The sequence below is a fragment of the Episyrphus balteatus genome, chromosome 1 (assembly GCF_945859705.1).
Source record: "Episyrphus balteatus chromosome 1, idEpiBalt1.1, whole genome shotgun sequence".
NCBI classification, from domain to species: domain Eukaryota; kingdom Metazoa; phylum Arthropoda; class Insecta; order Diptera; family Syrphidae; genus Episyrphus; species Episyrphus balteatus.
The window spans coordinates 112,266,685-112,294,675 of record NC_079134.1 but is presented as its reverse complement, the minus strand read 5'-3'; the positions used below and the strand labels follow the sequence as shown (position 1 = coordinate 112,294,675).

Below are 27,991 nucleotides of genomic sequence, written 5' to 3'. Positions count from 1 at the left end.
CACTGTTTTATTTGTGTTATTTAAACAGGACCACTCCAAAAGCATGGACAAAATTAGTTTCAGTACAGAAATGTTAAACTTAACATTAAACCAAGTTTGGGCTTATGCTGGTATTATGCAACAATAATAGGAGCTAATATTGAAAATGCACTACTACGCGGAGTACAATCGCCAAAGATATTGAAAAATATTCTAAATTAGTCTTGAGAATATTTCATTTTTTTAGAACAACGTAAATTAGGGCGGATTTCAGAGTCGTGACTCAAGTTTAGAAATATCTTAAGCATTTGCTCAAGCGAATCCTTATTCATAGTCAATACTGGAGTCGAAATTTTTCTCAAGTGAACGCCTGAGGAGACTTTTTTTTATTGAGGAAACTCTTAAGTTTTTTTCAGTCGGTTGACATTAAAACCCAAGTGTCATTGCGACCGTTTTTTGTGTTTAACAATTCTGTGTTCTCTTGACGAAGGACATTTTGAAAAGTTGGTATTTATTTATTTTTAAATATTGTTTAATCGCGACAAATCAAACCGATGGCGAATTATTACAAAAAATGTTTTTTTTTTTATGATAATTAATTCAAATCAGTCAAATTTTCGAGTTTAAGAACAAATTTTCCTCAAGACAAGATTTTTCTTTACTCAAGTGACAGCCCTATTTTCAATTCCCTTGAGCGATTGCTTGAAATATTTCTCAACTTACTGGAGTTGAGTAAAATCTTAACTCTAGTAACGACTATGAATTCCGCTCTTAGTGAAGCAAGATTTAAAAACTAGTTCAAACTCCATTCACTTTGGTGCTAAAATCAGCCAAAAAAGAAATGATAGTTTGTTCCATCATGGAAGTTATAAATTGTACAGAACATTAAAAGAGCTTCAAAACGCAAAATAAGAACTTTCTAAGAGTTAGTCATTTCACAGTTGAAGAGTGGTTTTTAGGCGCAAAACAAGAGCTTATCAATTGTAAAAATTTATATTAAGAATTTAAATTGATAATTTTGTACAATTTACAACGATTTTCGAATATAGAATTTTTTGATTGTTTACTTTTGGCTATCCCGAGGAATAGTTATTTATCATTTAAATTCCGCATCTGTATTAATGATTTAACATGGTACGCACAAGATGCATATCTATGTGACGTTTTTATTCAAACGAGTTAAAGATGGGTTTGCAAAACTCACAAAAAACACTATTTGTATTTGATATTGAGAAAATTAGTTTATTGATATTTCTTGTGATTCAGCACCACACCTTGTATTTTAAAACATGATTGTTTTCGTATTCTGGTAAAGCAATATGCTTTCTGGCTAGAAAACAATATTATTTAATAAACGAAAGTGCTATTTAAGTATTAATTCCTTTTTCTATGTTATGAAAAAGCATTTTCAATCCTTGTTTATACACACAGAAAAAAACCAATGCAAAATCAATAAAAATAAACATCATATTATTTACCAATGATTTTGCTTCAAAGCTTTTTGGATTATTTTGAAAAGATTCCGTTCCTGTTAAAACAAATTTATTTATGTATCTAAAAAAAAACTATGCTGCATTTGAAATTTTCTATCTTCTCTATGGGCTTCCCTCTCTCTCTCTCTTTCTTCTCTGAATGTTTTCCTTTTATTTCTCAAAACTTCCAACCTCAGCCGGGAGTTGATGTTTAAATTTAGTCGAAAAAGGAACATTTTAGAAAACATCAATTTTTCCACTTGATTTTACATAGGATTTTTTCTCTGTGTACGAAAAATAAATATACAAATAAATTTGATGTAGAACCTGATTTCAGAATTCAGTTATGTTCGTTTTATCCGAATATAAATAACTTGTTAGCTTAGAAACAACACCAGCCATCACATTGATTTATTTTATTAACTCCTTACTTTCAATATGATTTTAATAAAACATATATTTATTTTTATAAAAACAAAATATTTCCACTTTTTGGGTGTAACGGTGTTGAATGGTAAATACTGCTAGGGATCTGCACACTCTCAAAGAACCGTTGTGGTCTAAAGGAAACCCCGAATTTCGACTCTATAAAAGAATGTTGTGATTAGACTTAATTATTTTAAAATCTTACATGTCTGTTATAATCAGAAATTTCCTTAAAAGTAAGCATAAATACAAATCTTTTTTAATAAGAATGAATAGAACCGCGATTGAACATTGAAAGAGTTTCAGAGACAGTTTCTAAATTATAGTTGGGATGTTTGTTGAAACTCCTCTGCATAAACTATCACACAAAGATTTATGAAGAACATAAATGCTTAAGTTTCGATTCAGCAAACGGTTCCAAAATCTGTATTCAATGTATGATTTCACTCAAACTATACAAATGTAAGGTGTAACCCAAAAAATTTAAGTTTGAAGGTAATGAGTTAGTTGATCAAGTGCTTTAAAAAAAAATCATTGTACGTACAAATATTAAAAGCAACATATTTTTATATTAAACACAAAATTTATATTTCCGTTTAATAGTGTTCCCTGTAGTTAAAGTCACAAGACTAACATCAAACATTGTGTGATATCAAACTAATTTGACAATATAAAATAACTATTCAAATGCTGAAATATAGAAAGAGATTTTATTAAATTTTGGTGATGGTTAAAAGTAGTTTTTTATATTTTTAATTGTAATGAATTTGGTGTATCTTTGGTTCTCTAATAAAATAAAATTTCTTCATTGATTGACTTGAACTTTTCTTTAAATTTAAACAAAGAAATGTAACCCCTTAAATAAAATAAATAATATCTATATTATGAAACTAGGCTTGCCGGCATGGTCTAGTCCACCATTTGGAACATTTATTGTTTTATGGTGCGGACATGGATGGCCGTAACGCTTCCGGTAATACACCATTGCATGTTTGCGCTGTTAACAACCAAGAGGCTTGTGCTAGAATGCTTCTTTTTCGGGGTGCCCAACGTGAGGCCCTTAATTATGCAAATCAAACTCCCTATCAGGTATTTATTTCTATCTAATAATATTTATTGAGAATAACTAATAACAAGTGGTCTATTTCTAATTTAAATACTTTTGTTTTTTGTATTTAAAATATATTTTTGGATTTGGTTTTATTTTTCGGGTTGATGATTATTTTTTCTGTAATTTTAATCGCTAGTACATACAATTTGTTGCTTGTAATTATTTTGTTCAATACGACTTTGTATTGAAATTAAATGTAAAATATTAAATTGTAATAGAGGTTTAATCTAACTTTTTTTTCCAATGAAGTATGACCTAATTTTGTTTTATTTTAAAAATTTAAAGGGTATATACATTTATTTTGTTTTTTAAATATTATTATATGTTTTTTTAGTTGCGATTATTTATACATAAAAGTAAAAGACAAAACTATTTATTATTAAATAGGTCGCAGTGATTGCTGGAAATCTAGAGCTCGCGGAGGTTATACAGAACTATAAAACAGATGACATTGGTAAGTAAATAAAGATGACAGTAAATATGTATACTAAGTTTTTGTTACAAAATTCTTAATTATTGCAACAAATAATGTATGATCGTTAAAGTTTTATATAATACTATGTTTTTGCATTTATTTTCAATTTTATTGTTGATTACCATTGTTATATTAATTACTCATTTGCATTGATATAAGTATAAACCAATTTTAACTTTTTTTTGCATACGTTTTCTTCTGGATTGTTTGTCGTTTCCTAGATAATATTTTTTGTATTCTATTTATTAAAGCATTCCACATTTAATAACATAAACGAACTTTCAATTTGCTATTATGTTCACCAAATTTAATTCTAACCCATATATATTTTTTTTATTCTATTACAATTTATTATTATTTTTATACAACAACTAAAATGAAAATATCGGTACCTACTCGCTTCATTTGCTTGAAAGATATTAAAGTACGATAATCTTAATATCCACCAAAATTGTGTCCATCACTTTTTCTTGTAAAGGGATAAACTGAGATGGTAGCTCACGATTGTGAGCAAAAAGTTGTTGACGCTCGGACGTCTCTCGGTATTTTCTCGGCATTTTTTTCAGGTAATATGCGAGGTAGTCGACAGCTCTCCTCTCACTCAAATTTTGGTGCCGAACAAGAATTCCCTTCGGGTGAAACTCACGATACCTTTAAAAATTCCGGGCGAACAAAAATATTTCGGATGGAAAACTTTCCACGTGAAACTCCCTATAGGGCTGGATATATGCACTGTTGGATGAATTTGGAGAATGTTGTGGTGCAATGGCTTAAATAGTTTCTGATGTGGATTCTGTCTTATTATTTTGCATTCTTCTCTATTAGGTAGCAGTTCTGCTTGAAACAAAAAGCAGCCTAAATAATTTAGAATTGTTAAGCACCAACCCTACATTACATCAGTACAAACATAAGTCTTGAAGACACTCATCACCGTGGCTAATGTCTCCTTGAATAGATGTGAACTCATACAAGGAAGTACCTAGTGCATTAATCCGCTCGAACCGCATGATGACCAAATTGTTTGGCATTCCAACATCTAGTTTCCTTAAGCCTTAAAGCGTTGGTATTTGATAAGAAGGTCTGGCGGTAGGAGATGCAGGATAACGCTAAAGGTACCTGTTGGATAGGACCGGTGGGAGCTCCAGTTTTGCTTATGCTAGCTCTTTTCTACTCTCTTGAGTTTGTTGATGTTTTATTATGATTTACTGTGAGCGGGTCGTGCTCTCAATCTTACAACCGTCTTCGTCCAGGAATGAGTTTCTTAGATTCACTCCAAGGTTTTAAGCAATAGATTAAGCTAATATTCTTCTCTTCTGAACCATAATCTGCCCTCATCTAAGGTACACGGTAGGGAAAACATATTTTGGAGCAAATGGACTGAGGGCTTACTGTTATGCTGAACCAAATTACATAAAGTGAATTCAGATAAAAGATAGTTTAAGTTAATAATTTGGTTTAATTACTTTAAAAACTATTTTGTATTTTTATTGATATTTGAGAAACGAAACAATTTTTCAAACGCCTTTTTGCAGATTCTCATAAAGTTTATAGCCTTGTTCAGACTTGATTTAAAAAAAAATATTGAATTGGTCCACTAGAGCTTTTATTATCCAGATCTAGAAAAAGAGAGTAATTCCAAGGATCCAGTCGGATCCAGGACCCGTCGGGCATTTTAAGAAACGAAAGATTAGAGTGTCCTCTCAGATTAGGTATGCTGCGCACCTGTACGAATTTTTTTCAGCCCAGTCCTGAAGGGATACCTTTCAATTCTTAACCACCAAATCGGAAGAATTGCTGGCAATAGTTAAGTTAAGTACATTTTCCCACGTCTCAAAACTGCCTGACCTTGAATACAAGAAAGTTGCATACTAATAAAGTATTAAAAGTTTAAACTTCCCCCAAAATGATTTTACAAAGTTAAGAAAGAAAAATCTGATGTCGATCTTTCAAGATTGGTCCTGATTAAGAGGTGTTTTTAGTGGTTAGTCCCACTCTACTTGGTGTCGAATACTGCCAAGTGTCTTTTGAAGATTTCCTCCTGTCAAAAAAAAAAAGTACTAATAAATGAAATCAAAAAATCAATTATAAAAATAGTCACCTCAATCCTTAATCTCAAAACTATCGCAGTGTGTACGAGTATGTCATGCATTTGCATCACATTCACTTAGCAGATTTGTGTTCATTTTTCCGGACTCAGGACTCGTACTGGGACACAAAAAGGCTTTTCACTATTTTTGTTAGCTAAAATACAAGTTCTAGGCTTACTTTCGAACTGAAGGGTTTATGAAAGAGATCGTTTTGATTGTCTTGAAGGCTGTTGATCTACTGCTTTCGAAGGAAAGAAGTTTCAACTTCGTTAACTTATAACTTATTTTTTTCACACTTGTGGTTCGGCGGGTTGACCTCGGAAATCGGCGGAAAGCCTCCCAGTTATGTATTTTGTTCCATATCTGAAACTAACTGAATGGTGGTGTTGCGATCGATATATTAGTGTTTAATTTAAATACCACTGCAGATGCTGTTTCTCCTTCAACAAGCTTATGTGTGTTTTTTTGTGAATATTATGTACTTCGCTGATTTTTTGTTCTCCTTACCTGCCGATGTGCTTTTGTTAATCTTCAGATACCACTGCACTTTAAACATTCTAGAAAAAAAAAATTGGGATTTTCTCTGATGACTGATTCGACTAACTAATGGACTTCGTGTGATGTTTATGCAAGGCAATTAGAAAAAAATTATATATAAACTTTCATTTGAAGTCTAATAGGAGCATATAGTTTTAAACAGAAGCAACAACATCATAAACAAAACATCACTTAAAAAAGAGTGTCACTTTGAACTCAATTCCGTTAACGGAATACTGCAACATCCTCTGGAGAATGCTCGACACTTCTGTAAATAATACAAATTGATTGGCTAACCCCTTATCTTTTCACAAAATGTTTTTCTTTTATTAAATATTTCATAATTCCCTAATCATATTTATACTCTATAATTGTGATATTTGTGTTAATTTTAATCATTCGTATCGACGATCATCCTGCATTTTTATGTTTTATCTTCTCATCGCATGATGATAAAAATATCTGCTTATCATGTTAAAATACATTAATATAGTTCTAAAGCCAGCGACCGATTTTAATTGAAGACCCATGAAATTAATGAACACAAAATTTTTTTTTACAACCAGGAAAAAAAAAACAGAAAAATAAAACAAAAAGTTTTTTGTTAATAAAGAACGGTAAATTAAATAATAAAGCAATATTAGTTCAGAAAAAAGATTCTTCTAATTGGTGTATTGAATCATTTATATAATTTCTTTTTATATACATACACAATTAGTCCAGTAATTTTAGGTTTCATCTGCAGAAAAATTCCTACTGGGCTGAATTTTGGTATAGACCTTCGTTACGGCGTTGTTATGAAGATGTGAAAAATCCACATTGATATAGCTCCGGCGCACACTGGGGCCTACAATATGGGAGGGATGTCCATAAGTCCATTTCTTAAATTATAACTTTTACGTTTTTTTTTTGTTTTATTTCATGAGTATATGTGCTTCCCTATCTATTTCTAAGCTTTATATCATGAATTAAGCACAACAGCCTAAGAAGTGAAGCATCAAAGTGCAAAGTTTGATACCATTGATTTCATCCAGTTTTAGTGGTTAATCATGGATATAATTTTTTTCTTCGTATTAAGTGAAAATAAAAATAACTAAAAATTATCGATTTTCATGGAAATGCGCAGGAGGCTTTTACTTTTGAGTTCAGTTTTATGTTAAGAGTACCCATATGCATTATAAACATTAAATAGTTTCAAAAGAACCTTGCGCATTTCCATGAAATCGATAATTTCTCGAAAAAAGACCTCCGACTTTAGCCTCAAATATCTCTGATATTTTAAAAAGTATAATTCTAAAAAAACACTTCAGTGAACTCTACTTACCTTGGCCCATAGCTGATAATTTTTAGTTATTTTTATTTTCACTTAATACGAAGAAAAAAATTATATCCATGATTAACCACTAAAAGTGGATGAAATCAATGGTATCAAACTTTGCACTTTGATGCTTCACTTCTTAGGCTGTTGTTCTTAATTCATGATATAAAGCTTAGAAATAGATAGGGAAGCACATATACTCATGAAATAAAACAAAAAAAAAACCTAAAAGTTATAATTTAAGAAATGGACTTATGGGCATCCCTCCCATATAGTAGGCCCCAGTGTGCGGCGTTAGAAAATATAAAGGTCAAAAGGTCACGAAAATCAGTTTTTCGCATATATCTCGCGACCTGTTACTCAGAGGTCAATAGGGGTCGATAGAAAAACTGTTCGTCATAAAATTATCTACAAATATTGCCAAATGCATTTTTCTGTGACCTTTTGACCTCAATAACTTCTAACGCCGCCGGCGCGATATCAATGTCGATTTTTCATATCTTCATAACAACGTCGTAACAAAGGTCTATACCAAAATCGAGCCCAGTAGGAATTTTTCCGCAGATTGGCTTACTACATGCTTTACCCAAAACTTCAAGAAAAAACTGTTGAATATTCTGTTTTTAAAATACTTTTTTGTAGGTCATAAAAAAAAAATGAAAAGTGACTTATTAGACCAGTGCCGATGCCTTCAAAAACATTAAAAAGTACAAAAAAATCATAGTAGGATGAAACCCATTGGAAAAGGAGGGGAATATGATAAGAATGAAAGGAAAAATAAATTACGGGCGAGCCGAGTTCGGGAAGTGGGTGGGTTGAGTTTTTAATGGTAAAAAATGGTATATCTCGATTTCCGGCAAAACTACAAATCCTATAGAAAAAAGTTGTATGGCAAAGTTGTAGGTAATAAAAAGATCTACAACTTTTGTATCAACATTTTTTTCACATAACCTCAAAATTTATGTGAAAAATTCAAAAAACCGAGTTTTTGGTTTTTTATTTTTATCTTTTTCAAAAACAAAAATTTTTCTACGAAATTTGGTGAAAACTTACCTTATTATGTTCCAAATACACAGTAATTTATTTGATTAAAAATATTAATTTGTTCACCTTATTTTGACTTAATACCAAAAAAACACCCTTATTTTCAATCGAAAATTCACGTGTCAAAATATCAGCTTTTTTCAAAAAGTCGGTGGGCATTTCGTTCGTTAAAATGTCTATTTTCTGATGGTGTAAAAAAAATTTTACATTAGTATACTATAGAACATGTTTTAGTATTCAAAAAATGAAAAAAGCTTGAATTCGAAAAAAATTTTTTATCATTGTTTACAATTTTGGCCTATTTATTCAAATTTAAACTTTAATTACTCAAAAAACGTAAGATTAATCAATGTTACATGAAATCTTACGTTTTTTGAGTATTTAAAGTGTAAATTTGAATAAATAGGCCAAAATTGTAAACAATGATAAAAATTTTTTTTCGAATTCAAGCTTTTTTCATTTTTTGAATTTTACTAAAACATGTTCTATAGTATACTAATGTAAAATTTTTTTTACACCATCAGAAAATAGACATTTTAACGAACGAAATGCCCACCGACTTTTTGAAAAAAGCTGATATTTTGACACGTGAATTTTCGATTGAAAATAAGGGTGTTTTTTTGGTATTAAGTCAAAATAAGGTGAACAAATTAATATTTTAAATCAAATATATTACTGTGTATTTGGAACATAATAAGGTAAGTTTTCACCAAATTTCGTAGAAAAATTTTTGTTTTTGAAAAAGATAAAAATAAAAAACCAAAAACTCGGTTTTTTGAATTTTTCACATAAATTTTGAGGTTATGTGAAAAAAATGTTGATACAAAAGTTGTAGATCTTTTTATTACCTACAACTTTGCCATACAATTTTTTTCTATAGGATTTGTAGTTTTGCCGGAAATCGAGATATACCATTTTTTACCATTAAAAACTCAACCCACCGACTTCCCGAACTCGGTTCGCCCGTAATTTATTTTTCGTTTAATTTTCATCATGTTCACCTCCTTTTCTAATGGGTTTCATTCTACTATGATTTTTTTTTGGTTTCAAAAATTATCGACCCTGGTCTATATGTGCTTTTTAAAATAACGGATTCAAATATGAATTCGTTTTATTTTTGATTCTCTTAAAATGCAAAACATTTTTAGCAAGTTAAAAAAAATGTTTAATTTTTTTTGCATTAACAAAATAGAAAAAAACTACATTGAAAATAAATTTTTTACTGCAAAAAAAAAAGTATTTCGCATAAAAAAAAATGTTATTGCAAATACAAAAATTTGCATTGAAAATGAAGTGTGTATTGCAAATAAAAAATATTCGCTTTAAAAATAAATTATTGCAAGTACAAAATTTTTGCACCAAAAAGTTCAATGCTAAATGTGTGTATTAAATATTTTTTTCTAATATTCGTCAAATTTCTTACAATTTTGACTATTTGACTTCACATTAACTTTAATATTAAAGCAGAAATAGCTTATTTAAGTGTAAGACCATTGTACAAAATTCGATGAATATTGAAAAAAAAAAAAAAATAATAATCTGACTGCGTTGTCATATAGTTTTGAACTATTTTTGAAGTATCTCTAGTCTCTGCCATTAAACAAAAGTAAAACAAAGAAAGAAAACGATAAACTACGTAAGTTATTGGAAAGTAATACAACTAAAAACTTGAAAAAGAAATTTGTATATTTTTTCCAAATAACATTTAAGTCTAAGACTGCACACCAAAATTTGGGAGCGGAGGCATAATTAAAGGGAAAATACGCAGTTTAATCGCTTTGCGAATTGAAAAGCGTGACAGCTTTTAATTGCTGCTTTATTATGGTGACCGTTTTTTGGAGTAAAGGATTACACAAGTGTTAATATTGAGAAAATTATGGACTTACGTTTTTACAATTTGATTCATTAAATGAAAGTTTGTATTTTGGAAAAAAAAAAAAAAAAAAAACAAGGACCTGTTGTATAGTTGAATCGGTTTCTGGCTCATTTTCAATACATTAGTCAAGTCATATCTAAACTAAACGTTAACTCTTTTACATTATAATGTACTATTAACTATTGACTTTTCTTCTTTAATTTGTTTTATGCATTAATGTTAGAAGCTCGTTAAATGTTTATTATAGTTAACAATCTTTATTTTGTAGTTACTGTTAGAATTTTAATAAGGTACCTATTAGTTTTGTTTTAACTTATGTATATATTCATATAACGAGATGATTGACGTCATTTATTTGAAACCGTAAGTAAAGTTTGTATGTTAAAATTTTTGCTCATACCGATTTTAAAGGATTAATACATATTTATATTTATTAGACGTTATATTTGATTGTAAAGTCACATTTAGCATTCTTTTAAAAAATATCAATCAAAAATAAAAATTAACGGTTTTTTGTTCAAATATAAAAAATATCCTTTGGCTGCAATATTTTATTTAAAGAGATATACCGTTTAATTGCAGTTAGTTTGAAGCTTAACCTAATTGTCATGGAATTATACCATTTTCAAATACATATAAAGACTCAAGTTTATTTATATATTTATATTACAGTATCGTCAGAAAAATATTAACAGAACTTTCCTTGCATTTTTTTGTTCATTGAAGCCTTAAGTTTAAAAATGCAAATTGTAGTATTTTTCCTCTCTGCGCTTTTCCCTCATTTACCCTCGGCCCCTCAATTTTTCAAATCAGTATTTTTAAAATTTTGAGAATAGAATTTTTTTCGAAAAAAATTAATATCTTTCTTAAATCAAAAACTATGTATGTTATTTTAAAAACGGTAGGTTTTAGATAAAAAAATATGTTCTACAAAATTGTAGCTGAGATTTTTTTACAAAAAATTCTTATAGGTATAATTTTTTTTTGTATCACTTACCGTTTAGACATTTCAAACTATACCATGTATTTTGATTAAAATAACAAATATAAATATATCAAGAAAAACATAATATGCGAGTTTGAAGTGATATAATTTTTAAACGGTGCATGATACAAGAAAATTTTTTACGACAATTTTTATAAAATAGCCTCAGCTACAATTTGGTAGAACATAAATAAATGCAACCCCTGTTCTAGTTCTTGGTACCAAATTCAACGTGTAGAAATAAGTTTACGTTCAATAACAGGGACCATAACGTATGTAAATCGAGTTTAAGTTTGAGTAGAAAGGTTTCATCGTCTACGGAATCTCCTCACACTGATACTGATAACGAATACCTACGAAGCAGTGTCTGACAATCGTCCAGTGCCTTCTTTGTGTTTCAGGGATAAACGAACATACTTAAGGTGTACCAAATACCTAAAATACTACGGCTAATCCTTCTTCCAATTATGCTCCCATTGGCTTTTTTGTAAAATGTTCCACATTAAATAAGCAAGCGAATAGCTTCAAACTTATGTACAATCAACAACTAGTAAAAGTTTACTTATCATTTATTCATTTACGATTTCGTTACATTAAAATATGCACTGTAGCTCTAGCACAGTGTTTTTCAAACATTTTGAGTTCGCGACCCCCTTGAAAGCAAAACTGTTTTGGCGACCCTCTTATACTATGATGTGTCAGTATTTTTAAATAGCTGTATACACTGTACCCTTTCAAAACTCGATCATATTATATAAGATTTCGCTTATTCGCGAATAAATTTTTTTCCGGTGTGCACATTTTGTTTTGCAAAACTCTTCCTTCTTACACTGCTGGTCATTTTTTGTACCACATGTTTTATGAAAGCTGTCGCGACTACGAAATGGATTGCACAAAATGTTTTGCTTTTTGTAGCGATGGTGCCAAAGCTTTGACCGGCAACAAAAGTGGACTAATTGCAAAATTGAACCTCGTAAATCATAATGCCAAACTTGTCATGAACACACTGCTCTTTTCATCGACAAGTTCTTGCATCGAAGGTAATGCTTAAAGATGTGATCAGATCAGTGAACTTTATAAAATGCAAGACCTTGCAAAGTCGACTAAAAAAGGTTCACTCCACAATAATCTATTTTACCATACAGAGGTCAGTGTGGAAAAGTACCTATTGACACTGAATTATTGGAGCTTTCCTCTAAGGAAGAGAGGAAAGTATTATATTTGCTAAAGACAAAATCAGGAGATTTCTCGGAAAACTTCCGTTATGGTCCGTATCTCTACAAGCAAACAAATTTGATTCTTTTCCCTGCGTTCAAAAGTTTCTTCAAGAAAATTCATCGGATGAACCAATATTTATTAGCTAACAAATTCCTCTCATGGTGCAGACTGCACAGTTTATTAAATTTGGAGATGAAACTATTGAGTTACTTTCCAGATATGGATTTTGAAAGTGAAAATGGAAATAAGATGTATTTTAAATGAATTTAAATAATTTGGTTGAACTTGCTCATCTACCTTAAAACTGAAAGAAAACCTTATAGATTTAGCTGCAGGTGGCATGTTTTGCGGTTTTAAGTGCCCTTCGCTACTCATTCCTGTGAAGTCACATTCTCTTCAATGCTGGACATCAAAACTATGACGAAAATAGACTTAACTTGGAAAACGATTTAATCGTTGAAGTATCAAAGACCCATCCAAGATTTTAACATTTATTAAAAAAAAAATACAAAAACATTTGTCTTTAGTATTTGACTAAAAACTACCAGGCCAATAAATAATGATAAACAAATTACCATAATATTTCAAAACCTTATACAAAATCAAAAAAAATTTGAAAAAAAAAAATGTTTTAAATTTCTAATTTTCATCTTTAAAACTGAATTTCTCAAAAAATATTTAATGAAACATCTTGAAATAGAAAACAAAATAAAGAATAAATTATTATTTAAGAAAAATTATAACATAGGATTGTACGTGCTTTTTTGATTTTTAATAATTTTTTTTTTCTCTCGGCTAATCGGGAGGCACTTAAGTCGGTTTTACTGTAAGAAGAAAATGAAATTTTTTCCTTCCAAACATACAACAGATAAACAACTTTTTATTTTTTTGGTATTTGATGTGAAAAATGTGCACAAATATTTTTGGCCAGGTTTTTGGGCCAAAATACCACACTGTGCCACGTATGTAGGCATGGAAATTCTAAAAATTTGTGTCCCTCCGTCGAGAGAGCCAAAAAACTCGTTTATTTATTGAACAAAATGAAGGTTTTTACGATCACAGTAAGCCATTTTGTAATGATAGCGACGCAAAACGAATATCTATGTAAATAAATAATTAAAAAAAGAGCTTGCGTTGTATGTTTTGTTGTGGTTTACAGAGAAAACTTTTTGCCAATCTTATAATATTAACGACAATTCAACCAGAACCGACTTCTAGTAATAAGCAACCGTTTGTAATTGTTAACAATGTATAATGTATATTAGCCTGCGTACAAAGTTACCAATGAAACACGGCTGTTATCATTAAGACCCCAAAAAGCGCTTCTGCATCAATAAATGGGAAATGCCAAAACCTTTAACTTTTATCGCGTTCAAACGACCCGTGTGGTGTAGTCTTATACAAAAGTAAAAATTATGCAGCTTGGTTTTCAAAATTCTGCAAGTTTTACTTGTTAGATTTCAGTTTAATGTCAAATTGTGTTTTTTTATTTGTTTACATGTTGTTTTCTTTTATTTTTGTATAGTTTTTATTTTATTGACTTATTACAACGACAAACAATTCGAAAGAAAAAATGCCAGTTTAAACCAATGAATATGAAACTCACCAAAAAATATCGTTAATTTGAATAATTCAAATAGCAAAACTTTTGCGTACTCTCTCTTATCTCTAAGCAGTACCCTTCCGTGGTCCTCCGCGTTATAATCCTAAGCGCCGTTCTGGAGTTGGATGGATGACAGGTAATGGAAGTATAAGTGGTGGTGGTGGAAGCTTCATGGGTACTTTGACAAGAAATAGCTCATGTGGTCCACCATCCCCATGCCCATCTGAACACATGCCATACAGCTCGGCTAGTTCGAGTTTGTCTGAGGGATCATCAGGCCATCGATCACATGAGGATGATATCAGCATAGTTACAGGTATTTTATTTATTTCATTAAGTTTGTGTATAATTTTCTATGTTTTTTTTATCTTAAATTATAAATTTGGTTTATTTACTATCTTAGTTTCCTCGTGAAAAAATTGTACAAATTTTAAAAACTAACAAAATATAAAAAGGTTATCGTTTATTTTCTGAGGCATTTAAAAGATATATTTAACAAACAAGCTTTCCGTATCTTAACCCCAAGGGGAATTCCTTTTCTGAAGTATTTACATGGACTAATATTTTTTCAGCTGTTGTAATAACCTTCAGAAACTGATATAATGTGAGAAAACAGCTTGAGTATCTTTTTCATATATCGATTTTAAACAAAAACATACGTTTTGATGGTATTTTCTACTCCAAATGCTTCATAGTTTTTGTAAGAATAGTTTTACTTGATTTTTTCATTAAATAAAAAGAATAATATTACACTTTGTGTTAAAAAAAAATAAGCGGCGGTGTTCTTTTATAGCTCTTTTAAGAGCATGAGAACACTTTGAACAAGATAATCATTTTTATCAAAAAAAAAAAAACAAAACCGACTTCCATGGACCAAAACTGGGTTAAATGGTTTTTCTAATAGTTCCTATGGTTCAAAATGAACAAAATTGAAATTTGCACCAGCTTTCCAATACAAAAAGAATTATCAAAATTGGTTCACTCCGTCCAAAGTTATGAGGTAACAAACATAAAAAAATACAAACGAATTGAATACCTCCTCCTTTTTGGAATTTGGTAAAAAGTTGGTATGTTATGCCAGTGCTGTTCGTTCTGTTGCGGCCCCGCGGCGGTCAGTGCAAAACACTATTCTACAAATTTAAGGAATCTAATGGCCAATTTCATAAAACCCGTTTGTTTGTTCCATACAAAAAACATCATTTAAAGATTTCAAAACCTAAATGTTTATGAAATCGGCTATTAATCTGATAACAGAAGTCTGAAAGCCCGTTCTGGTGCTTTTCATTTAAGTACTTAGTATAGGTTTTATAAAATGATTTCGGTCTTGCCCTAAACACGAAGCATAATCGTACGTATTTTGAGCCTTTTTTTTTTTTGCAAAAAAGGTTTAAAGACCAAAATTGTTTTTTAAATTGTTTATTGATCATTTATTAAAATAAATTTACATAAAAATAAACAAACTAATTTTGTTTTTTAATTCTAACAAAACCGGAGTGATTAAAATAAATTGAACTAAAATTAACTAGTTCAGAACTAGTTCAGTATCCTGATTTGAACTAAAGTGATCGATCACTCAAATTAAATAAAGTGCCCAACTCTAATTTGAATCTCAAATGCTAAACCAATCTATTTTAAGTGACTTAGGTCCATTTTCTTCACTCGGAGTTGAACAAAACTTGAGAATTTTTATATTAAAAATTATCGAGTTATGTTCAACTCCGAGTGAAGAAAATGGACCTTAATGAATTTTGATTGAAAACAAAATTTTCAATTTCTTGCTTAAAATATATGTATGTGGCAACCGTTTAACATTTCGAGCAAAATGAAAAAAAAAAACTTCAACCTGTTCAGTTTAATATCTTCCTGTTCCACTTATAGAAATGTAATACAAAAAATTTTTTCGTATGTATTTCAATCAGAAAAAAAGGACAGAGTAGTTAGATTGTATCTACTAGCAACCGATTGCGTGCCAAACTAAAATTTTAATATGTATTTTCAAAATCCCATGCGTATTTCTGGGCGTAATAATGTTTTGAAATTTCTACTAAAGTGAAAATATTTAAAACTGATTGAGTCGTGCTGAGCTCCTTTTTTTGCAAGGATCGTATAGATATTCACATTTTGTCCATGAAACTTTTGTAATTACACTCAAATACCTGCTTAATAAGATACATACAATTTTTTTGCCATCCACCTTTCTTACAATTTAAAAAATAAATCCTTTTTTCTCCACCTAAACTGGCCTAACCCCTTAATGTTAACTTTTAGCACTCGCTTATGCACTAGACCGTGCCTCAAATTTAGAGTTCCGAGCCAATGAATATTCTTAGTCTTCTGCCTCATTTTTCGAACGCAACATTCCAAAATGCAAGAAAAACCAAATTTGTTTCAGTATCATCAATTTTGTAGAAAGCAAATACTTTTTCAATATTAATTTGTCACAAGTAACGCGATCAATGCAAGCTTTTCTTTTCGCAGCCATGATCAAAAATTACTTGTCAACCGAAAGACAACCTCATCATAATGAAAAACTAATTTTTAGCACAGCCGCACGCAGAATGCGATGCATTTTAACAACAATCGGCTGTACTTCGGTGGTCAAAAAAAAGATTTTTTCTTTAATTCAATCAATTATCGTGATACAACTTGGGATGAAAGTTTCTTTTGAGTCAGTCAAATCGAAAGAAATTATTCATTACTTTTTCCATCAATTTATTATGAGTATGTTGAAGTCTTTAAAGGTACCTACAAAAGCTAGTATGTATAATGTCTTGGAAAAAATCCACTTGTAGGGTGCTTTCTGTTCTCTTGATTATCAAAATCCTTAACGCGTTGGTCTAATAAGTATTGAAAATAATCGAAAAATGCACACTGTTTGTGTTATAAAATATTGCCCTATATATTAGTTTTTTTTATTTTGAGTTTTACCAACAATCAATCAGGTCATTACTGAAGGCAGCTTGGGATAAGTGCTCACCATTTCTACACAAAAAGGTACTTTCTCTACAACTTTGGATTCTTAAATATTTCATTTTGCATGTTTCTACGATAGATAAATGAACCTCTGATACAATATTTATTTTCACTAGAAACCATGTCAATAAGTGTATCCTTCATTGAATACAGAGACTGCATGAGATTTTATTCTGGATGTGTGCCAACTTTTAAAATTGGCAGAGTACTAAGCCAGCAAACATATAAAAAAAAAATATTTGCACATATTCCTTAAATATGTTACATAACTTACCTTCATTTCTTTTTCAGATAAAAGTCTAGGTGACACCAGTGACATAATCAGTGACTCTTCTGGGGTGGGGACGAATTCTGATAGTGCTGCCTGTTCTATTGGTCACCCCAGTACAACGGTAGTATGTATGGAACCATATGCTGGAAATTCCGTGGGACATATTCGTTTACAACCAGGCGATGTGATTGAGGTTGTTGGTTCAACAGACTGCGGATTACTGGAGGGCTATGTACGTGGTACTAGTGCATCAGGATTTTTTCCGGTGGAGTGTGTACAAGAGGTGAATTTTCGCCAAAAAAATATTACGAATGTATCAACAGCGACGAATATTTCGAATTCACATTCTCAACAACAGAATCAACAATTCCAAGGATCTCCCGGGATGCAGCGATCACAAGGGCCAACTGCTAATGGTGGAGGTGGCCACTACAATAGTTCAACAGCACCAAGAGTAAAGAAACCGTAAGTGACTTTAGTTGATTATTTTTTTACTTGAACTACTATATTTATATATGTACATATATACAAATTTATCCCTACGCCTGTTATCACTATTTTCTTCAAGGAAATGAGCCATTTTTTCCTTGTCACACAAACAATTACAGCAAAAATTTAGTGTACTCCAAAATAGAAGGAAAACGATATTACTTTCGAAATTACTTTTCCAAGTGCCGAAATCTCAGTAGAAATAGACTTTGGGGTTATGTTCATCCAATAAATGGTAATTGACACTTCTTCAGATCAATAGGTTTGAGTTTACAATTGAGTATCATACATCGTGCTTTATGGAGAATGAAGTTCGTATCTGTATCTTATAGTCAAGACAAACTGGATTCCCCCATTTCCTTTGAAATATATTCTCTTCCATTTTCGCACCTGAAGCACTCATCTTTGAAATATACTATTGCATTGTCTCATTTTTTTTAAAAAGCTTCATCACCTTACTATGATACTAAAAAGATAAAGATTGACGGCCCTTAAAGCTTTTAAAGTCTATAATTAAAACAAAGCATACCTAAACCTAGTATCATACTAAATCGGTTTTAGTCTTTAAAATTTGCGCCATTATGTCATTTCTACAAGAAGTTCCTTGAAAATTTTTTCGATACGAGCCATCAATTGAGACCTTTTGCGACTTTAAAAATCATATTTCAAAAATACATATTCTTTGATTAGAAATTGTATTAATTGACTGAGTTTTTTTTTATAAATAAATTTATTTAACTTGTCTAACTTTTTTATTCCTAGTTCGTAAAGAAATCAAATAATACCTCTCTGTATCAGTTGTGTAGTTAAAGTAATATCTACAATTCAAACATCTGAATAACTGTGTTTGTATCTATTAAATGTACCCGAATATTGTTCAAAAAAATAAATAGAAAAGAAAATTGACATATGTATAAGTTTAAGAAGTATGTTTGAAGCCATGCATAGGTCTATGTAGGCATACTATGTACTCGTACATATATGATATTATATATATAGCCACATACTCAGTTAAAAGTCTGGGGAACGTTCTATACTCACAACGCGCTATACTCACAAGTTTATTCATCTGCTAAGACTATTAGATGTTAGGAGACCGATCGAAAGATCAATAATTGTAAACGACGCACACAGAAATATTTGTTGCAAAATGTTCTATTAAAAAAAAAAAATTAACGGAAGACTGTAATGTGTGTATAATAAGCCCTTTTAAGACAAGCAGTTTCGCAACGTTCGCATACAACCCCTTCGGCGTTCAATAAAACAACTTTTTTGATTCAATAGTTCTATTTAGAATTTTAAGAAAACAAGTTGCTTTTAAAAATGTACCTCAAACATTTTTATTTTGAAGCGTATCTAAGAAGAGAGATTATGGAATCACCCAGAAAGTAAATACATTTTAGAATTTTTTATTATATTTTGGGCTACAATATTTGAACAATGAGAGCCTTTAAAACTCTTTAAAAACATAATACAGTTTTTTTTATGTTCATGTAAAAGATTTGCAAGCAAATAAACTTAAATTTTATTAACCTTTATGTCAGCTTCATACGCGTATATTGCGTTATGTGAAAGAACTTAATTTGATGGACAGAAAAAAAATATTAGAAAATTCAAACTAATTATGCACGTTCAACGGTAAACCAGTCCTTATGTACATATGTACTTAAAATAATATAAACTTATATAAAATAATGGCAGCGCTTTAATTTTTTTTCTAATTATTATTTCTTTTTTTTTTTATAATTTAAAGCGTTATGGGTGAACCTCGAACTGTTGTACTTCATCGAGCTAAACGTGGTTTTGGTTTTATTCTGCGTGGAGCTAAAGCATCATCACCACTAATGCAATTAAAACCGTCCGACAGATTTCCAGCTTTACAATATCTTGATGATGTTGATCCTGGTGGGGTTGCTGATATGGCTGGCCTAAGACCTGGAGATTTCCTACTCGCCATTGGTGGTGAAGATGTCCGTGCAGCGTCTCATGAGAAAGTCGTTGACATGATCCGATCTTCAGGAGCATTGGTGTCTATGACAGTCATATCGCCCCAATATCCACATCAGATGCAGTCGGCAGCAGTAGCTGCTGTAGCAGCGGCGCAGCATCACCAACAATTTCAAGTTCAACATTACCAAGGACCAAGTACGCCACAAGCAGCGCGACAATGCTCGACATTACCGCGTAAAATGTCTCTAGGTCAACCAGGTATAGGAGCGAGCGGAAGAATGCCAGCACCAATGCCCCCGCGACGTGATCCTAAAACTACGCTTAGTGTTGGTAGAGCCCGAGCCAAGTCGATGGTGGCGGGTCTTGAAAACGGTGGTGAGAAAGAAGATGAAGACATTCCAGCAAAATCCAGTTCAATTGAATCCATATCGACAACGCCTACTCAAAATCCCAGCACCCCAGTCCAACTTCGAACTGCAAGTATCAAAGCCCGACCAACTTCAAGCCGTATTACAGCTGCCGAGCTGGAGGAATTATTTCAACGGCAGCAAGGTGAAGTAGCTGACGGTATGAATCGTTACTCAACTATGATGACAACTTCAAGATTCCAATCAGGTACTGATAGTGGAGCTGCAACACCACCAAGTAGTGGCTCACCAATGAAAGCCCCACTTGTCTACGCTAGCGTTGCTGACATGAAACGAAAAAAAACAAAGAATGGTACACTACGTGGAAAACCATGTGCAATTCCTACAGTTGGAGTTGGGGGAAGTGAATTGAAAAGATTTCATTCGACACCTGACTTGAATTCACATTTGATTAGCTCATCTTCATCGATTTGGAATGCAATAGGCAAAGGTCACCATTCTCAAGATGATGTGGCCACACTTCATGCATCAATGCAGCGATTAAATTTACCACCTCCTACTCACCCACCACCACCCCCACCTGTTGGACAAGTTGTTAAAGTGGATGTCTCACGAAGCTCATCCGAGTATGAGAGTACTCTCACTCTGCAACAAAAACTACAAAAAAGAGGAGATGTAACTGATAGCTGTGGACCCGCCGATGGCGTTGCGTCCAGTTTCAATCCATCGGCAAATGCAAAGTTGTATGCATCGCCGCAGGATCTAAGAAACGTTGTTAGTTGGAAATTACGACGGACCGCTTCACAAGAGGTAATTTTTTAAGTTAATATTATAGTAACGAAAAACATTTAATTTAGTGTTCCGTTAAAAGTATAAGACTATAATTGGGTAATGTCAATTAGTTTCGTATCTTACTTTTTAGCAATCTTACTTCTTAGTAATCAGTATTTTTGTTTGGTTGGACAAAATTTATTTTGTTAAAGGTAAATTGAATCATTTATAAAAAAATATCGAATTCTTTGATAGTAGTCTATAATTTAAAAAAAAAGCTCTTTATGAATGGTTTATAACTCAGTTAGGGTCCCATGCACCCTTAATTTTATCAGTTTTTAATTGCTTTAGTTTTCAAAAAAGTGTTGTTTTAAAAAACCCTGTATCTTAAATATCTCGTAGCTCAAAATTTTATGGTTTACGCAACTATTGTTCTCATAGCCTCATATATTCCAATTCTTCAGAGGAAGTGCCTTAGTCACTTTTAAGGTGAAGACAACTTCAGATTCAAATGCTTTTTGTTCGACCAATATAAAATTTGTTTAAAATGAACACAAATTCTTCAGTTATGTAAAGTAAAGTTCTTGAGTTTTGTGTATTTTTATTCTTATCCATGGAAAAATTAATTTTCAAGAACATATACAATTTCTTTTTAGCACAATCGCCAAGCACAACCCTCAAACCAGTCATCGAACACAACGCAACAATTGTTACAACAACCTCCTCCTGCACCACCCGAACCAATAGCTCAAACTCTTCTTCAACAACAAAAACAGCAGCCGAAGCAACAACCAGTCAATGTTGCGCAAAAATGTCAATATGCCCAGCCCACACGTCAGTTTGTAGGGCAAATTCCTACGCTTCAACAACAATACTCGCATCCTCAAAATTCCGCAACGCTTCCAACTGGAACTGCACCACCGATTCCAGAGCCTGATTACAGTCTGAGTGAATCAGACGGAGAAGACGAAAATTCAATTTTGGTTGCGAGAAACACAAAGCTCAATGAAAAAATAGCCTTGCTAGATATGCCTGAAACTAGTGGAAACAGTAATACCAGGTAAATAAACCTTTTTGAAAATCATAAAAATAGTCAAATTTGCGATGCAAAAAAACTGGCTAATGTTTGAATAAATGATTATTAAATAATATTTGTATCCTTTTCATTTTCAGTGGAAGCAGCTCTGGTGGATCAATTTCACATTCTTTTTCTGTCGATGAAATCCAAAGGATACGTACAAATTTAAAGACATCAAAATCGTATCCTAATGATTTACTGAAACCAGAAAACCAAAATGATATTGAGTTAGTAACCCAAAAAAATAACAATAGTAATTCACGCTCCCCGCCCAACGCCGTTGAACACATTGAAGAAGGTGACAACTCCTCGTCGGGTGTCAGCAGTGATCAGGAAATTCCAACAAATTCTGGTCAAACTACGACAAACCAAGATACCCTAAAAAAGAAACCATTGACGCTTTCAGTTGGAATGACAACGCCAAAGCAACAATCTCCTCTAGCCAAACAACCTTCGCAACAACAGACACAACCAATCAAACCTTCGACAGTAACAGCAACCAAAGTAAATGCATTGCTTATCACGAGCAAGCAATTAGCACCCACACTGTCACCTGCCCTTGCATCTAAAATCATTATGGGACCCAATTTACGAAAGCATGAGGAGCCCATAACCACCGTAGGCAGCACAAAACATTGTATAAGCATAAGTAGCAACAACAACCACGATCATGACACCGAAGAAGAACAACGCAGTGAAGACGATGGTGAACTGAGTCCCAGTCCACCAGCAAAAGCATTCCAACGACATAACTCTCTTACGCGTAAGCAAGCAGCCAGTATCGCAATGGCACGGGCAACTCGCGCTGCAGTGTCATTAGTGCAGTTGCCTCCACCTATTGAAGCAGACAGTGATACTGAGATGATGGCTGCTTCTACAGGAGGCAGTGGAGCGTCTGGAAATGAATCATGCACAGAAAACCTTGTCCTAGCCCCACCGCCACAGTTTTGTGATTGTAATGATATGAAACATTCTAAAAGCACTGTTGGTGGTGGTACAACTAGCGGAGGAGCAAATGTAGCAAGTTCAACGGGAAATCGGGTTCGTATTGTAGGGGCAGTGCCAAAAGCAAATCGCTTAAATAGTCAATAGATATATAAAAACAAGTATGAGAAGATATTTAAATTATGTATAAGTTAAGTATATTTAATATTTAAGAAAGAACAAAACATAATTATCATGCATATAATAAAACCAATATAACGATAAAAATGTAACTAAAAAGTTTCTATGGGAAAAATGAAATATGCTTTAAATGCAACTTTCTAGAAAAAAATTATTAACTCTATCATAATGTTATACAGTGAAAAAGAAATTGAAAAAATTGTGCATTGTTGCATGCAGATTCATTCGCACTGATGTAAATTTTACATACGAAAGTTTCTATAAATAATTCTCTTTATTTTTACTGATAACCATTTTTCTAAAAATCAAACCGAACATTTCAAACTATCTTTTAAAACATCTCCATTATAATTTTTGTTAAGATAATTTTGCATAAAAGTTCAATAGAAAAACTTTGAAGGTTCTTTTAATTTTGATCGATTAAATATTTTGTTTTTAGTCAAGAAGTAAGAACATTTTACTTTTCTTTAGTTAAGTTTTTTTTCGATTTCAAAGTCTTCAGATGTAAAAAAAAATGTAAAGCCATTTACAATAATTGTCAATTCAGTTGTCTGTCGATAATATATTTTTGACTCTTCTACTAGCTGATATAAAATATGTATGTTTTATATTATAAATCATCTATCTTAATGGCGTTCACTATGTTTTTCATAAAAGACAACATCATCATCAGAAAATTCTAAATAAAAGTAACGGTATGATACTAAGAATATACCACCGTTCTAACTCCAATATTTTTAGCTTTCCTAAAAAGTATTACTGTTGTTTTTAATATTTTTGTTTACAAGAATTTCAACAAAAATATAGTGATCGAAATTTACACGTTATGTATAACATTAATAAATGTGAACAAATTTGGCTCCCATAGAGAGAGGGAGAGTTTGGAACAAATTCCTTGTGTGACAGTCAGCTCAACCATATTATTCTTACAAAAATAAAGGAGGTGCGTTCTTTTTCTAACAATAGTTAACTTTTGTTAACTATCGTTAACTTTTGTCGTTCCTAAACTACAAAATAGTTACGATTTCTAACTATTTGACAGATGAACATCGTTCCTAAACTCGTTTTGAAGTGTCAAATAATTACAAATCGTAACTATTTACAACTTACCTCCATGATGTGAGTTGAACCCTAATGAGATTGTTGATGTGTCAAAGTATATGTTTTGTTTACAAAACAAATTCAAATATTTTTTTTTCTTTTCGAAATAAGCGGAAAAAATGAAAATAAAAAAAGAGTTTTGTAATTTTTTGATGAAAGATAACTTATTTTGAATAAAAAACATATTTTTTTTGTTATAATAATGGAAATAAAAGTATTCTCAAAAGAAATTTAGCTGGTGGTTTGACAGTCTAACAATCTCTAACAATAAATCGTTCCTAAATGATTTGTAAAAAATCCAACAATTTCTAACAATGGCACTTCAACAATAATTTTTGACATAACAACAATCGTTGACTATTGTTAGAAAAAGAACGCACCTAGGGCCGATCATACATTACATTCGTCGTGAATATATCGCACAAATTCTCGATAATCGGTGTTTTTTTATTACCACCGGGCTTAACTGGACAAAACAAAACCTAGCCAGAAATCTTGGCAGCACTGTATATTGAATGTTCCGAAAACAGGAGACACAACAAAAATTTAGAGATGTCATATTTTTCGCATTCGGGTCTTTCTTGTATTTTTATGTATGATTTACAAAGAGATACAAAAATGTATGCTAGCAAAACTAGTTTCATACATTTTGTCATTCCAAACGTCAGTTTTCACTTTTTTAAACAAATTCTAAACAATTTACGAAAAAAATAGTTAGGTAGCACAGATTTAAAACTGTTCAAAAAGTTAAGCCCAGAGAAATCTTCGGACTAAACAACTAAGCCCAAGGGGCGTTGTTGGATTTAACATGTGAATTGCTTAGCCCCGACTGCGTTTTTTTGTCCAGTTAAGACCGGTTGTAATAAAAATCACACCTAATAAGTGCAATACTTAATTGTCACAAAAGAAAATTCCTTATATTACAGTAGGTCATCTTTCTTAGATGCAAAATGTTGGATTGAAAAGTGTCTTGTCCTCTGCTGGAACACCGATTAAGATTTCTCCCCTCTTCAATGCTGCATCCAAACTAAGCTGACGTCACAACTCTTTTCATATTTTTTTTTTTCCCATTGACTGAACTGCTTTTCGAAGAATTATTTGGAAGCATATTTGCTCCAGTTATGGAAATTGCTATTAAGATGGAATTGCAATTGGTAGTACACACATTATCGCAAAACAGAGGAAACGATACAATTATGAAGGTGGTCCGGAAGAGTATTTTCGTCGCTCGATCGTTCCTTTTTTGGTTGGTTTTTTCGTTGAGGCGAACAAAAAACTAGTTTAGCGGAAAATGTAAATTCCCTTCGGGTGAAACGCATGATAGCTTCTTAAGTTCCGGGCGAACAAAAATATATCGGGCGGAAAACATTCCACGTGAAACTCACAATAGGACTGAATATTTCGAGCGAAAAATTGTCCTGATTAATAATACCAAAAAAATTTATTTTGCGAAAAATAATTGTTAAGGTTTAGTCTGAGATTCCTGGGATTAGCTTTTGTATATACATACTTATAATATACAAATATTCAGCCCTAATGTGAAGGAAAACTTCCAGGGAATCGCGTTCGGGAGAAAGGCTCCCAATCAAAAAGTTAAAGGAAAGTTTGTGTTTTTTTTTGCTTTGTCATCATTATTAACATGGCATGGGAAAAAAATTAAAACAAAAAAATAATGATGTTCTTGGAATTTTTCGATTAGGAGCCCATCTGCCGAAAATATCTCCCCGAGAGTTTAAATTCAGAATCGGGCTGATTGCTAGATAAGAGCGGCGCTGTTTTCAAGTGAAAAAGTAAATGTTTGGTTTTAGATATTCAAGAAGGAACTTAGTAACGTAAAAGGAAGAAAATTGTAAAAACAAAAAACTATAAACAGAAACCGTTTGGCTAATAATTGACTTCGTTTGCATTCCTTCAAAGCCTGTTGATTGAATGGAGTCAACTTTGAAGGTTGTCAACAACACTAAAGAAACCCGTTTTTAAACGCAGTTAAACTGCATTGTTAATTTATTTTTCTTTAAAATTGGAATACATTGCAAGGTTTATGCATGCAAACATGTGTAAATGTACGTAAAATTAAGGATATGATTATTAAAACTAAAAATCAAGACTCACTTTGCACAAATATGCCCTTGATATGATGAATAAATTCCCCTACATTTGATTATTCTTATAATTAATTGAAAAGAACATTTTTAAATAGATACTCTTTAATAAAAAAAAATAGATAGCTGCTAAAAATTTAACATATTTTTAAATCATTCTAATAACTTATTTGCAACAAAAGAAACTGATATACAAATAATAAGATTTTAATTATATAATGTCTTATGTCTAGTTCATTTTATTTAGGAGTATATAGAAATAAATATAAATATATATATATGACAAACATTTATTTGCTTTAAATTAAATGTTACAAAAATGCGAAACAACTAGATAATTGATAGTAAATGATATAAATGCTAAGAAATTAACTAAGGTATTAAATGAAACACATTTTTTTTTAAATGTTATCTGACTCAATTAAAGAATTCGATTAGAGCTGCAGAAACAATGTGGAATTATAAAACGTAAAATACGATACGTGTTTAATTTTTATTTTTATTCTTAATTCTAATGTATTATATTAATTTAACAACAATGTAACATGTATTCTATAGATTTATTACATTTAATATTAAATTTAGTATGAAAATGCACATACCATATTAAATAAAATAAATAAAAGTCAAATAATATTACTTTAATTTATGGTTATGTGTTTGTACAGTTGAAACTCGATTAACCGGGATGGTCGGGACCGAGCCCATTACGGATAATCGAAAATCCCGAATAATAGAACTTTTTTTTCTAAAAGAAAGATGTATGTGCATTTAAGTTTTTATTAAAAAAATTAAAAAAAAAAACTAAAACAAACATGAGATTCTCGTAAAAAAAACAAACAACAATACATATCCCGTAACTTCTTTTTGCATGTGCTGAATTGAAGTGAAGGAATATGTTCGGTCTTGTTCTCATTTTACGGATAGTAGAGTTTATAACGGGTAATAGAGTTTAAATAAATACATTGTCTTTGTTGTCGAGAAAAAATGTCAAATATTTTTATCACGGATAATAGAGCGTTCCGATTAATCAAATCCCGGATAATCGAGTTTCAACTGTAATTACTTGACGTTAACCGTATGCTCTCTATATGTCCCTATCTTTTTCTACTAATTAAATAGTGACAGTAATAATCAAAATTGTGTGCCGTGATTCGACCCCAGAATTTTAAAAAGCGGAATTTTGAAAAACAGAATTTTGAGAAGCAGAATTTTGAAAGTAGAATTTTGTAAAGAAGATTTTGGAAAGCAGAATTTTGACAAAAGAATTTTGATCCCGGCAAAATTTTGACCCCAACCCACCAATTCGATCGGGCATTCATTTGACACATAGTGTGTCAGCTGAAAAGTTAAATAAGTGAAAATCTTTGTGATGATTAAAAGTTTTTAAATTCCTCTACAAATGGATAGTGTTGCTTTAGATTTGGAAGGAGAAGGCTTAAATATAAAAACATGGCACAAGCAGAAAAACATGTCTTAAGAGATAACTATGTTGAATACAAATCAACTTTAAGAAGCAAGGGGTCTATTACGTAATACGAAACGAGCAGCAAGTCAACGATACTGAAGTAAACGACCTCGAGCTACGGCCTAAACTACTGGAGAGATTTGCTTCAAACTTGGTACTAAATA

General features: G+C 31.5%; 1 protein-coding gene across 7 annotated transcripts in view; it reads left to right on the top strand.

Moving 5' to 3' along the window:
• Window positions 1–24,092, top strand: part of LOC129906420 (SH3 and multiple ankyrin repeat domains protein 2) — a 64,664-nt gene extending 40,572 nt beyond the window's left edge. For 2 of the 7 annotated variants that reach the window (XM_055982192.1, XM_055982190.1), the window contains 7 exons: window positions 2,772–2,966; window positions 3,376–3,442; window positions 14,205–14,447; window positions 17,396–17,840; window positions 19,618–20,992; window positions 21,610–22,013; window positions 22,127–24,092. In XM_055982192.1, the coding sequence (XP_055838167.1) occupies window positions 2,772–2,966; window positions 3,376–3,442; window positions 14,205–14,447; window positions 17,396–17,840; window positions 19,618–20,992; window positions 21,610–22,013; window positions 22,127–23,123 (3,726 nt within the window). In that variant the 3' untranslated portion in view covers window positions 23,124–24,092. Of the gene's footprint in view, window positions 1–2,771; window positions 2,967–3,375; window positions 3,443–14,201; window positions 14,448–17,395; window positions 17,841–19,617; window positions 20,993–21,609; window positions 22,014–22,126 lie in introns of all 7 variants that reach the window. The other 5 variants (XM_055982191.1, XM_055982189.1, XM_055982195.1 and 2 more) reach the window with 3 other exon arrangements.
• Window positions 24,093–27,991: the final 3,899 nt, after the last annotated feature.